The sequence below is a fragment of the Schistocerca piceifrons genome, chromosome 3 (genome assembly GCF_021461385.2).
Source record: "Schistocerca piceifrons isolate TAMUIC-IGC-003096 chromosome 3, iqSchPice1.1, whole genome shotgun sequence".
NCBI lineage: Eukaryota > Metazoa > Arthropoda > Insecta > Orthoptera > Acrididae > Schistocerca > Schistocerca piceifrons.
Window position 1 is genome coordinate 494,099,278 of NC_060140.1, and position 15,337 is coordinate 494,114,614.

The 15,337-nt window shown below is 40.8% G+C and overlaps 1 protein-coding gene across 1 annotated transcript in view; it reads left to right on the forward strand.

Annotated features, from left to right (window-relative positions):
* Nucleotides 1-15,337, forward strand: part of LOC124790100 (DIS3-like exonuclease 2) — a 227,914-nt gene that overhangs the window by 4,896 nt on the left and 207,681 nt on the right. The window contains exon 2 of the mRNA XM_047257666.1: nucleotides 6,548-6,904. Coding sequence (XP_047113622.1) covers nucleotides 6,548-6,904 — 357 coding nt within the window. The remainder of the gene's footprint in view (nucleotides 1-6,547; nucleotides 6,905-15,337) is intronic.

Here is a 15,337-nt window from a genome sequence, read left to right on the forward strand (position 1 = left end):
TGAATGGTGTTATAAATGCCACAGATTCGGGGAAGTACTTTCTTCTTGCTTGTAAACCATCCTCTTTAATTACAAAAACTACCAATGTAAAACTCAATGTACTTATTTTATGTCCACCCGTTGCGCACATGGCAGGCTCATATTCCCAGGACAGAGCAATCCACAGATGATTACAGATAGCGTTGATCCCATATCCAATAAAAATTTGCACACCTTGCCTTTTACCTCAGTGCCACTTCCACCACTCATTGTTCTGTGGTTGTTGTATTCACTGGGGTCACTGCCTAGTGATCAGAGAACTCCAGTAACCATCCATCTATATCAGGCATACTATACTCGCACATGTGTTCCTACCATTCCCATTGTACTTACAGAAATGATGTCCCTGATCAATATGTATATCAGGTATGCTGAAATCTCCTACATATGCTGCAGAAGGTAGTGTTACACTATCTCCTAAAGTGAACCATTTGTCTGCAGATATAATGGCAAAAAACCTACCACTTCCTTATGCTCTGTGCCAAAACTGTGGCAGTCAGTACAGATTCAGGCATCATTTTCACCAACCACCTCAACTCCCAAACCTATGGCAGTAGCTGAGAGGTCAACACTGGTGCATCTGGAATAACCTCGAGATTTGCTTCCTGTAGTGCCATCACAGACTGGCTCATCAACCAAGATGCACTCCCAAAATGGAGCAGATCCACAGCCCGACATCGGCCATTGGTCGTAAGTGTCACAGGTGTCAAGTCACAGAATAGCCCAGTTATCACCTTCACATGTTAAAACTGAAAAATTCCAACTAGAGCCCAAACCCTGCATAAATAATAAGAAAGAAATAGCAAAGTAAATACCTAAACCAAAATGTAATTTAGTTGTTGCAACCAGTCTGACCACCACTTTGAATGCAGATGAACCTGTATGCAGTATAAGGCCAACACTCAGTTGTGTCACAGTGCTTAGCACATTGGAGTCGCATTCGGGAGGGTGACAGTTAAAGGATGACGGTTAAAATCCCAGTCTGACCATCCTGATTTAGATATCATAGTTTCACTAAATTATGCCGGTTAAATGCCAGGATGGTTCGTTTGAAAAGGTGTGGTCATTTTCCTTCCCCATTGTTGAACCATTCTGAACACGCGCTGTGTATGTAATGACCATGATGTCACTGAGACTGATCCTGATCTTCCTTGCATTTATCCTACTAGGCACATTAGGTGATCACCTTCCCCATGTTGGAAATTACTGTAACTGTTGCAAAAACTGAAGAAATACCAAGAAGACATCTGGATGAGTCTGCATACATTCAAACACTTTTAGAAAGCAAGTGCCGCTTGATGCAATAATAGAATCAATAACCAACCATGGCCAATTGTGTGTTGAGGTAACAAGCCTTGTGGAACAGTTATCCCCAACTTAAATATTATTCAGGGATTTCAACATCAGTAGGCACTTGCGGAACAGGACAACTAAGAAAAAAACATAGGATAACTATTAGAAAGCTTAACCTCTGAATTAGAACTCTACTTGCTAAACACAGGAGCTTTAATATATTTTAGTGCTGCCTACGGTTATAGCTCAACAATATATCTCATAATATGTAACCCTAGCCTCACCCCTGCAACAGAGATGAAGGGTCACGGAGACTTCTATGATAGTTGCCACTTCCCAAACATGCTAGCCTCTGCAGACCAAAGAGAAAATGAATTCATACCAAGTTGGTCTTGTAGATGAGCGTACACCTCGAAAGCACAGTTTAACATCAGCCAGGAGAAAGTATTGTTCACAGTGGTACAAGATGGTGGTGAGCTCCTTATACTTCTCTTTGTGTACTTGAAAAGCTTTTCTTATTCCATAGGATATTGAATGAACATTAACACAAGATGTTAACTCTCGGACTTCTACTGACAAATATACCGAATTGAGTTGTGTGAGGAAGCCAGCATATGTTTTTCCAATATGAGTTCTCCATAGTGGAAGAGCTCAGAAATGTTGACAATTAAAAAAAAAAATCATATGTAATGTGTTACTTGAATAAAGAGGGCACTGTGATGCCTATGTAATGTAATAAACTGGCTTTGCTGCATGTGATTGTAAGCTGCAAGCTCAGTTTAACATTTGTTCATTAGCTGTTATGTTCTTTTGTATTGACACCATTTTGAAGTTGTAATATTTGTTTTTATTTCATGAGTGTTCGAGATTTTAATATTGGGTATGTACTATGTATCATAACAGTAATGTACTCATTGGGACTAATATCTGTAATATATTATAAGGTCTTCATGTCTGATTTTATGTCATACTTTTTTAAGCACTGAAGATGGTCACACACTAGCTTAAATTGATTTGCTGTAATAAGTGATTTGAAACATCTTACAACCATTGCTGCCAATTTTCTTGTTTATAATACTAATATTGCACCCATTGAGCAAGATTTTAGAAGTTTTATTTCGCTTTCAGTAAGACAGTTAATGTTATGGGTGAAAACATGGGTGTAATTCCAGTAGATAGCAGAGATTTTCCTGAAATTACGGAAACATTATCAGATGTTACGAAAGAACTTACAGTTACCGAGACAGACAATATAACAGTAAAACCGGAAGACTTGATAAATGTTGGTGTAAGTTGTCTAGAAGAGGCCGAAGGTGACATTGTCTGCACTGAAGTAAAATGAAAGAAAAGACACAGGATAAAGAAGAGAAAGCCCGAGAACAAGAACGTTACAGGCTCTGAAAGGTAGGCAATATTTAATAGAGAGTGTTCATAAGGTCGAAAGGTGGACACCATCACTGTACGTTCGACAACTCCAGCAGTATCTATTCTCTATTCATTAATGTTCTGAGATAGTTGACATTTAGTATGACATTCACGTCATTTATTTCTACACAAAACTGGAGGTGACCAGCAAAAATGACATGGGGGCCAGCTGTTTCTGGCTAATTCACTGAACTAGCATTTTATTTTTAAGGCTTTTGTTTGTCTAAAACAAGCTGAAAGATATATAGAGTTTGCTCCTGGTTTTTTATGTATGATTATTACAATCATGTTTTTAAAAAATCAGACTAACTTTATTGCAATATAATGATGGAAAGCTGTTGGACATCATTTCAGAACAAGTAGTGATTCAGATCACCATTGCTACTTTTCGATAATCTGATGTCTGTTGTTTAGGTGTATAAGTTATGTTGAACAATGTGGTGTGCAAGTTCTGGTAGTGAAGTCCATTACTAGACAAGTGTCCTCAACAGAGTTGTTAGTGGTACTACACTAGGCCTATACAGGTTGGTCCATTGATCATGACTGGGCCAAATATCTCACGAAAGAAGCATCAAACGAAAAAACTACAAAGAATGAAACTTGTCTAGCTGGAAGGGGGAAACCAGATGGCGCTATGGTTGGCCCGCTAGATGGCGGTGCCTTATGTCAAACGGATATCAACTGCGTATTTTCAAATAGGAACCCCCATTTTTTATTACATATTCGTGTAGTACGTAAAGAAATATGAATGTTTTAGTTGGACCACTTTTTTCGCTTTGTGATAGATGGCGCTGTAATAGTCACAAACATATGGTTCACAATTTTAGACAAACAGTTGGTAACAGGTAGGTTTTTTAAAATTAAAATACCGAACGTAGGTATGTTTGAACATTTTATTTCAGTTGTTCCAATGTGATACATGTACCTTTGTGAATTTATTGTTTCTGAGAACGCATGCTGTTACAGCGTGATTATCCGTAAATACCACATTAATGCAATAAATGCTCAAAATTATGTCCGTCAACCTCAGTGGATTTGGCAATACGTGTAATGACATTCCTCTCAACAGCGAGTAGTTTGCCTTGCGTAATGTTCGCACATGCATTGACAATGCGCTGACGCATGTTGTCAGGCGTTGTTGGTGGATGATGATGGCAAATATCCTTCAACTTTCCCCATAGCAAGAAATCCGCGGACGTCTGATCTGGTTAACGTGCGGGCCATGGTATGTTGTTTCGACGACCAATCCACCTGTCATGAAATATGATGAAATATGCTATTCAATACCGCTTCAACCGCACGCGAGCTATTTGCCGGACATCCATCATGTTGGAAGTACATCGCCACTCTGTCATGCAGTGAAACATCTTGTAGTAACATCGGTAGAACATTACATAGGAAACCAACATACATTGCACCATTTAGATTGCCATCGATAAAATGGGGGCCAATTATCCTTCTTCTCATAATGCCGCACCATACATTAACCCGCCAAGGTCGCTGATGTTCCACTTGTTGCAGCCATCATGGATTTTCCATTGCCCAATAGTACATATTATGCTGGTTTATATTACCGCTGTTGCTGAATGACGCTTCATTGTTAAATAGAACGCATGCAAAAAATCTGTCATTGTCCCATAATTTCTCTTGTGCCCAGTGGCAGAACTGCACACGACGTCCGAAGTCGTCGCCATGCAATTCCTGGTATATAGAAATATGGTACAGGTGCATCGATGTTGATGTAGCATTCTCAACACCGATGTTTTTGAGATTCCCGATTCTCGTGCAATTTGTCTGCTACTGATGTGCAGATTAGCCACGACAGCAGCTAAAACACCTACTTGGGCATCATCATTTGTTGCAGGTTATGGTTGACGTTTCACATGTGGCTGAACGCTTCCTGTTTCTTTAAATAACGTAACTATCCGGCGAATGGTCCGGACACTTGGATGATGTCGTCCAGGATGCTGAGCAGCATACATAGCACACGTCCTTCGGGCATTTTGATCACAATAGCCATACATCAACACGATGTCGACCTTTTCCGCAATTTGTAAATGGTCTATTTTAACACGGTTATTGTATCGCGAAGAAAATACCGTCCGCACTGGCGGAATGTTACGTGATACCATGTACTTATACGTTTGTGGCTATTACAGTGCCATCTATCACAAAGCGAAAAAAGTGGTCCAACTGAAACATTCATATTTCTTTACATACTACACAAATATGTGATAAAAATGGGGGTTCCTATTTAAAAAAATGCAGTTGATATCCGTTTGACCTATGGCAGCGCCATCTAGTGGGCCAACCATAGCGCCATCTGGTTTCCCCCCTTCAAGCTAGAGAAGTTGCGTTCTTTGTAGTTTTCTCATTTGATGCTTAATTCGTGAGATATTTGGCCCGGTCTCTATCAGTGGACCACCCTGTATAGTTTCCATGCTAATAGAATTTGTATTAAAAACTATATTTGTTACTAATGTCCAATTGGAGGATTCTTTCTGTTTTATATTTGTCATTCTTATGTGCACTATAATTGGAATTAAGGTTAGGTTTTGAGTATGGTTAGATAAGACAAATCAGGCAATAATTATATCATAATGCCCTTGAATATTGAATGGTAAAAACTGAACTGCTATGTTTCTTGCTTCTGCATAACTCAAATGATGATTATTTTTTATTGCTACCTAAATGTTGACTTAGACGCATTGATTATTTATACTCAAGAAGGAGATACCAATTTGAAATAAGTATTAATACTTATCCTAGAAGTCTCAAATCCTTAGTTCTGTGTAATTGGATCATTTGTATCGTTTCTTTGTTAGTCATCCAGCATTAATGCATGTGAGAGACTTTGTCAGTATGCTTAACTTACTGATTTTATAGATGTTCTTCTGTATTGACACCATTTCGAAGTTGTAATATTTGCTTTTATTTCATGAGTGTTCAATCTTTTAATATTGGGTATGTACTATGTATCATAATCGTAATGTACTCAGTGTGACTAATATCTGTAATATATTATATGGTCTTCATGTGTAATTTTATGTCATACTTTTTTAGCACTGAAGATGTTCACACAGTGGCTGAAACTGATTTGCTGTAATAAGTGATTTGAAACATCTTACAAGCATTGCTGCCAATTTTCTTGTTTATAATACTAATATTGAACCCATTGAGCACATGGTCCCAGTGGAATCCAAACTCATGGTTCTACGTTAGTTATTTTCTCTTTACAAAGCATTACATTTATTATTGCTGTTGTACACTTTGATGTGCAAAGTGAATACGATGTGGTATTGGGGACTATACTACTGCCTCCCACATCCATATTATATAAGGACTTCAATTGTAAAATTAAAAGGTAAATACTAAAAGTTATCATACAGAGATATGGAGATTTTTTTTGTTCTCATTTACCAATTCTGTTTGGAGTAGCCAGGTACCGATGCAACTGATATACTTTGTACTGTCATCTGTAGCTGCATTTGAAACTATCTGGAAACTGATACTTTCTTTAAGATGAATGAAGTAGCAGTTGCTTATTGAATTTGAATTGGGTTATTAATACCTTAACTAAGATATATAAAATAGCTCTTGGCAGCATGTTGTTGAATAATGAATTCAATTTTGTTGTATAATTTTTGGCAGAAAATCTTTTGTTTCTTCATGATTGCTAATGAAAATTTTGTATGTAACTTTTTAACTATAAATAACACACTGTCCCATGTTTAACATAGGACTGTGAAACAAGGATAACCATTTATGTAAGTTTCTCATCAATTTACAGCACAGCTGCAGGAGATGAAAAGGAAACCACTAGTAACATCCAGTGCGTCTGTGAACATGTACGGGCTATCCAGTTACAAGAGGGTGGTGTGTCAATGTGTAATGTCTCCATGTCCACAATTTTTCATTCTGAACCAGTTGACGAACAAGCTACAAAACCTGAAATCTTGCAGCATTCTCACACTTCCAGTAAAACCAAAGTTCCAGAAAAGTCAAAGAAAAGAGTGAAGAAATCTAGTAAAAAAAATGTGGCACAAAGACAGCTTTCTGAATCCGTTGTAAGTGACAAGTGCACAGGTGGAAATAGACAAGAGTCTGTGGCTGTAAAAGATGCACAAGTTGAAAGTAAAAGATTAAGGTGAGTAGTTGATTCAGTGCTCTGTGCAAAATGTTTCATTGGTGATGCGTCTTGTGTGTTCTATTGCTGCTGTGTTTATGTTGGGGGGGGGGGGGGTGGCAGACACCACCTTCTCTTCCTGTCGCCCTTACTATAGCATATTGGTGTTACGAGCCAAATGTTAACTAATTTTGGAGGTCAGTTAGTGACTTCTTGTTTATGACAGTGAGACTTAATAGTGCATTGGAGAACATTTGCTAGATTTTTGAGATCCTACCTTTAACAAATCCAAAAGCAATACGCAAGTACCTTGAAGGGTACTTAAACAGTCATGATAGCTTCCTTTCATTATCGTGTGCTTGGCTGTATTATAAGACACTGTAATTTCATAATGTGTGTCCTACAGCAGATGATTCAGGCTGAGTCAAAACTCTAGCAACAAAATTTCGGTTGTTGTTGAGGTATATTTTCTGAGTATTTTGGTGTAAGGCTCATAACCATGTAATTATGATGTACTTTTTTTTCCCCAGTTAAGTTTGGTTCTATGAAATTACCTTCACAACAGTGACATATCCTGTAATGTGTACTCACCAAACTGCAGAATACAAAAAAACAGGGTAATTCAATAACCGTCCGGCAGATGCAATTTGCACCACTGCAGCAATGGCTTAGCATAGTGTCATTGTGTCTACCTTCTGTTGCATTCAGGGAACCATCATGCTCAATGCATATTGACCAACTCTCCATTGGTATACCTATCGATACTGGTAACTGTCCCTGTTAACCTACAACAAACACAGGCAAATAAGAAAGTCTGAAACAGAATTGATCAGTACTGTCTGCAAGCTTGAGGACAAAGAGTAAAGTGGGCATTACAGTGATTAATGATAGTTGGTCTGATTAGATCCACATGTTAGGATTATGGAGCATCTGTAAAGAGAAAGACTGATTAATCTTTCTTTGTATTGTGCCAGCATTTGCATTCAAACAGATTTAAGACCAAAGGGAATGGTTTTGTGTACTTAATTTAGGAGGAGGTGGTGGTGGTGGTGGTGGTGGTGGTGGTGGTGGTGGTTGCAGTCTCCACAGCTACAACTGTGGTTGTAGATCTAAGACTCCTGTGGCACATAGATCTGATCAAAACATTTTTCCCACGCGCTAGTTTCTCGCTATTGATGGTTACTGAGGAAAGAAAATCTCTACAGTAGTATCCTTCACATGAGGATTTTCATAAGTGGATTTCAAACTTCATAAGTATCCTGGACAATACTGTATTCACTGTGTTCTCTATACCCAAACATTAACTGTTTAACCTTTTAGTTCTGCCTAGCGCTCCACAATATTCTGCTTAACATTTTGTGTACTGTTATAGCAGTTGCTGTTACAGACTATGGATATAGATGTGAAAATCCTTCTGGCCTCAAAACATGAATACTTCACTTTATTTCCAGAAATAATGTGGACTCCACAAATATGTGGAGAATCTGTAGCAGAGTACGTGTATTTCTGCAGCAAGACCATAACATCAGGCAGAAAATTATGCTTATGAACATAACTTACTTGTATATCCTGAAAACTGTAAGTTACCAGGGAAGTGAACAAGACCAGAGCAGACACCAACAGTCAGTCTCTACTTCTCATACCATCCACTAAGTGTCCTCAGATGTATCTTTCTGGGTGACTTTTCTGAATTCTATCCCTTTTCCTAAACTCATCAGCCCTTTTCCTTCATCCCTTCTTTTCCTTCATCCCTTCTTTTCCTTCGTCCCTTCTTTTCCTTCGTCCCTTCTTTTCCTTCGTCCCTTCTTTTCCTTCGTCCCTTCTTTTCCTTCGTCCCTTCTTTTCCTTCGTCCCTTCTTTTCCTTCGTCCCTTCTTTTCCTTCGTCCCTTCTTTTCCTTCGTCCCTTCTTTTCCTTCGTCCCTTCTTTTCCTTCGTCCCTTCTTTTCCTTCGTCCCTTCTTTTCCTTCGTCCCTTCTTTTCCTTCGTCCCTTCTTTTCCTTCGTCCCTTCTTTTCCTTCATCCCTTCTTTTCCTTCATCCCTTCTTTTCCTTCATCCCTTCTTTTCCTTCATTCCCTCTTTTCCTTCATTCCCTCTTTTCCTTCATTCACTCTTTTCCTTCATTCACTCTTTTCCTTCATTCCCTCTTTTCCTTCATTCCCTCTTTTCCTTCATTCCCTCTTTTCCTTCATTCCCTCTTTTCCTTCATTCCCTCTTTTCCTTCATTCCCTCTTTTCCTTCATTCCCTCTTTTCCTTCATTCCCTCTTTTCCTTCATTCCCTCTTTTCCTTCATTCCCTCTTTTCCATCATCTATTCTTTTCCTTCATCCCTCTTCCTTCCCCCCTTTCTACTGGAGGAATGAGCCATTGGCTCTAAAGGCTTGCAGATGTTAATGACTATCATATTTGTGTTTTCCTGCCACCCCTAGGCGAACATAAAAAACATTTCTTATCTGACTTCCAACTTGAAATTAACTTTGTCATGCTGCACCATCTCAGTGTGTATTACTCTATCTCCGAGTAGGTAAAACACATCATGATGTGGTGCAATACATAGTTCAGTAATTGAAGTCCTTTCTTTGTCATTTCAGTTATCTACTCAAACCATTTCCGTAAATCTGCTAATTTGTGTCCATCTGTCTTGTGCCACTGAAGCTAAATTTTGTAAGTGACATTCTCCCATGATAGGCTCTGCATCTGTTTTGAGTCTTGGACATTTCATTATAACTTTTTCTCTTGTGCCATTCAAAATACTTGTGACACAAGTGGCTCGTTGCATGGTTATCTAGGCTGTTTGCAATCACTGCTTCTTTCAGTCAGATCTGTGATCTGCACCTTAATCCTTAAAATCTTTTCTTCGTATGGGCCTATTTGTATAAGTTACACAGGCTCACTTTCCTTTCCATATGCCGCCTACCTTTGTTCCTTTTTTCCCTTAGATGTGGTGTCTTACTGCTTATTTCTTCTGATTTCTCACTCTGGAGCTCTCTCTTCTCTTTTGACTCTTAAGTCTGATCCTTCCTGTATTCCTATCGGTATAGCTGGTGTCACATTTGCCTTCACAACCTGTTTTTCTCAGCTACCTAATTTCTATTCCATGGGACACACTTCCTTTCTTTGCGGCTCTCACCCAGTCTGCGAGATTCAGCAGTTGGTTCCAGTTACATCTGTAACTCTACAAGTCTGCACTTGACCCATAGCATCTACACTGTGTAATGTATGATTACTTTTCAACTCTCACAGAAGTCTCTGCCTGAGATTCCTTGAGTATGGGACATTTAATTCATCCTCTACTATATGAAACGTATGTTCCATATGTACATCATTTCCTAACCTCAGTGTTAATCTCGTGGCTTCGCATGTTTCTATATTACTTCTTTAGTGATCCCTGTAAGTTTTACTATTTTGTCGGTGTTATTGCCCACCATACTATTATTCAATGCTGATTCTTTTATTACGGTAACCTGAGTGGCACTATCTACTGTGAAAGTTGTGGTTCATGTGCATCATATACATATGAAATTAATTCTACCCTTGCAGAATACTGAGTACAGCTATGTGTCATGAGTTGACTGCATACTTGTGGGGTTCTTTCATTTCCTGTTTTCTGAGACTTCTTATTTGCTAGCCTAGCATCTGCATTATACTGTCAGGGTAAGTGTACTGGTTCTTCACAAATGTAACATATCATGAGTCTTGCCTTATTACATGGCCCTGGATGCCCTTGAAGATCGCATTGATGACCCACCTTCGGTCACATGCATCCAGTTTCCCTATGTTGACCTCTGTGTAGAATCTCCTCTATCCTTTTCATCTGTGGTGGAGGGTGGGGTGTCCGTTTCTTGCTCCACTAAAACTTAGCTACATGGTGTCTATTTTCCTGGTGTGTTTCTCCATATTGCAGTTCCTTGCATGATGGCTTCTTCTCTTACGTTTAAAATAATCCCCTGGATGACTGGATTCATTGAACTTTTCTTTACAAGAGGTGATGGATGCTTCTTCTGTTAATATAAGATCCACTGCTTGCGCTAACTTTAAATCCTCTCCACTCGTTCTCATGACTCTTTTTATAATCTCATCTTCGATTCCCTGTATAAACACTGCTTGTGCCATCTTCCCCAATAGAGCTTGGCAGCCCAGGATGTCTGAATCCATCATCACTCCATGGACGCCTTATCGAAATTGGTGCTGCAGTGTGTCAGTGCAACTCTCCCATTTGGCCATACTTTTGGCCCTTTTGTGCCTATTAGAGAAACACATGGTAATACAAAGTACATTTTGCTCATAGTTCTCGAATAAAATTCCCATCGCATCTGCCCATATTGCTGTCAAATTTCATACAAGTAGTTTACCTCGAGTTGCACCCACAATCCTAGTCTTAACAAATATTAATAGCACACTATGACTAGGGCTTAGCATTAGTTTTAATGCTAAGTCACAATTGTCTGTGAATTCTCGAAGTTCATTTGTATTTCCATCAAAAGCTCTCGGAATTAACTTAAATGCTTCAGGCAAGACTATATGCTGAGCAGGGACTTCATTATTTTCCAGATTCATATTAGGTGCTTTCTCATCTTTTCTCAAGGCCAAAGACCTTGTTCCCATGATACATTGCGATGCACTCACCATATTTGTCAGAGAGGTGGCAGCTCTGTGTTGATGTCTTGTGCAGTTTGGAATATGGTGTGGTCAGCACACGTGCCAGCGATTCATAAACCAATGGCCCCTTCCTTGATTGTTGCAACTGCTATGCAGACCTCCTCTGCTGTTTAGTGCAGTGGACTGCTTGCTGTGGTCTTGTAATTTTGTGGTGGCGGAAGATTTCCTCTTCTTTCTTCTTCTTCTTCTTCTTCTTCTTCTTCTTCTTCTTGCTTTGCTCCTGCTGTACACTAAAAAGGACTTCTCTGGCTCTTCACTGTACCTGCTCTACCTCGAAAGCTCAAGCTGATTCATCCTAAGATGGAGCTTACTAGTTCTCCTAAGAGAAGATTCTGTATTCTGTACTCTTAAGGCTCCTAACTTCTTAGTGAAGGTAATCAGCCAGAAATCAAAGTCTTGATCCCACATGACACATGTTTATATGTTGTAACCCAATGTGGATTGCAGTGTGTTTGGAAGCTCGCATTCAGATCAAAGGTGATGAGGATTTGTAAGTCATATGTTTCTTGAAAGGCAAGCAGCTTTGTAGAAAAATGAAATGGTGATGGGATCAAGCTAAGATTTTTCAGACCACTGTGGTTGGAGATAGTACTAAATGATTTGGATGTTAGGCTAAGGAGGTAGGTATGGTAATGAGACTCTGTGTTTGCTTGTTGGTCTACTTTTTTTACTTCTTTGTGTGTTTGCAATGAATGTGAAGGAGGGCACAGACACTAGTTTTAAACTTTAGCAAGGGTAAAAATGTAGATGATGCTTACTAGATTCTCCAGTCATTTACCAGAACAAATGACTGCCCGGCATATAACTTTGTTAAGGTTCGGGTATACACAATGATGTATGATACTACAGACCACGAACCATCAGAGTTCCAGATGCCATTGATGTAATCAAGTTTTCATCACATTGAAAGTGACGTACATACACTCCTGGAAATGGAAAAAAGAACACATTGACACCGGTGTGTCAGACCCACCATACTTGCTCCGGACACTGCGAGAGGGCTGTACAAGCAATGATCACACGCACGGCACAGCGGACACACCAGGAACCGCGGTGTTGGCCGTCGAATGGCGCTAGCTGCGCAGCATTTGTGCACCGCCGCCGTCAGTGTCAGCCAGTTTGCCGTGGCATACGGAGCTCCATCGCAGTCTTTAACACTGGTAGCATGCCGCGACAGCGTGGACGTGAACCGTATGTGCAGTTGACGGACTTTGAGCGAGGGCGTATAGTGGGCATGCGGGAGGCCGGGTGGACGTACCGCCGAATTGCTCAACACGTGGGGCGTGAGGTCTCCACAGTACATCGATGTTGTCGCCAGTGGTCGGCGGAAGGTGCACGTGCCCGTCGACCTGGGACCGGACCGCAGCGACGCACGGATGCACGCCAAGACCGTAGGATCCTACGCAGTGCCGTAGGGGACCGCACCGCCACTTCCCAGCAAATTAGGGACACTGTTGCTCCTGGGGTATCGGCGAGGACCATTCGCAACCGTCTCCATGAAGCTGGGCTACGGTCCCGCCACACCGTTAGGCCGTCTTCCACTCACGCCCCAACATCGTGCAGCCCGCCTCCAGTGGTGTCGCGACAGGCGTGAATGGAGGGACGAATGGAGACGTGTCGTCTTCAGCGATGAGAGTCGCTTCTGCCTTAGTGCCAATGATGGTCGTATGCGTGTTTGGCGCCGTGCAGGTGAGCGCCACAATCAGGACTGCATACGACCGAGGCACACAGGGCCAACACCCGGCATCATGGTGTGGGGAGCGATCTCCTACACTGGCCGTACACCACTGGTGATTGTCGAGGGGACACTGAATAGTGCACGGTACATCCAAACCGTCATCGAACCCATCGTTCTACCATTCCTAGACCGGCAAGGGAACTTGCTGTTCCAACAGGACAATGCACGTCCGCATGTATCCCGTGCCACCCAACGTGCTCTAGAAGGTGTAAGTCAACTACCCTGGCCAGCAAGATCTCCGGATCTGTCCCCCATTGAGCATGTTTGGGACTGGATGAAGCGTCGTCTCACGCGGTCTGCACGTCCAGCACGAACGCTGGTCCAACTGAGGCGCCAGGTGGAAATTGCATGGCAGGCCGTTCCACAGGACTACATCCAGCATCTCTACGATCGTCTCCATGGGAGAATAGCAGCCTGCATTGCTGCGAAAGGTGGATATACACTGTACTAGTGCCGACATTGTGCATGCTCTGTTGCCTGTGTCTATGTGCCTGTGGTTCTGTCAGTGTGATCATGTGATGTATCTGACCCCAGGAATGTGTCAATAAAGTTTCCCCTTCCTGGGACAATGAATTCACGGTGTTCTTATTTCAATTTCCAGGAGTGTACATAGGTATATGTGTGCAAATGCATGTGATGAAAACCAACAACCCTATCCCAGAGGTGTGTGCAGGCAAGCTTGCAAGTCTTTCTTGGTGTACTAGCTTAATTGAAGGAGGAAGCCGCCTGGTAGAATTTTGCATAGAACATAACTTAATTATAGCTAATCATAGCTGACACTTGGTTCAAGAATCATGAAAGAAGGTTGTATACATGGAAGAAGCCTGGAGATGTTAGAAGATATCAGATAGATTATATAATAGTAAGACAGAGATTTAGGAACCATGTTTTAAATTGTGAGACATTTCCAGGGGCTGATGTGGACTCTGACCACAATCTGTTGGCTATGAACTGTAAATTGCAACTGAAGAAACTGCAAAAAAGTGGGAGTTTCAGGAGATGGGACCTGGGTAAACTGACTAAACCAGAGGTTGTACAGAGTCTCAGGGAGAGCATAAGGGAACAATTGACAGGAATGGGGGAAAGAAATACATTATAAGAAGAATGGGTAGCTTTGAGGGATCAAGTAGTGAAGGCAGCAGAGGATCAAGTAGGTAAAAAGACAAGGGCTAGTAGAAATCCTTGGGTAACAGAAAAAATGTTGAATTTAATTGATGAAAGGAGAAAATATAAAAACGCAGTAAATGAAGCAGGCAAAAAGGAATACAAACGTCTCAAAAATGAGATCGACAGGAAGTACAAAATGGCTAAGCAGGGATGGCTAGAGGAAAAATGTAAGGATGTACGGGCACATATTACTAGGGGCAAGATAGATACTGCCTACAGGAAAATTAAAGAGACCTTCAGAGAAAAGAGAACCACTTGCATGAATATCAAGAGCTCAGATGGAAACCCAGTTCTAAGCAAAGAAGGGAAAGCCGAAAGATGGAAGGAGTATATAGAGGTTCTATATAGGGGCGATGTTATTGAGGACAATATTATGGAAATGGAAGAGGAGGTAGATGAAGGTGAAATGGGAGATATGATACTGCGTGAAGAGTTTCACAGAGCACTGAAAGACGTAAGTCGAAACAAGGCTCCGGGAGTAAACAGCATTCCATTAGAACTACTGACAGTCTTGAGAGAGCCAGTCCTGACAAAGCTCTACCATCTGGTGAGCAAGATGTATGTGACAGGCGAAATACCCTCAGACTTCAAGAAGAATATAATAATTCCAATGCCTAAGAAAGCAGGTATTGACAGATGTGAAAATTACTGAACTATCAGTTTAATAAGTCACAGCTGCAAAATACTAATGCAGATTCTTTACAGACAAATGGAAAAACTGGTAGAAGCCGACCTCGGGAAAGATCAGTTTGGATTTCGTAGAAATGTTGGAACACGTGAGGCAATACTGACCCTACGACTTATCTTAGAAGAAAGATTAAGGAAAGGCAAACCTATGTTTCTAGCATTTGTAGACTTAGAAAAAGATTTTGACAATGTTGACTGGAATAC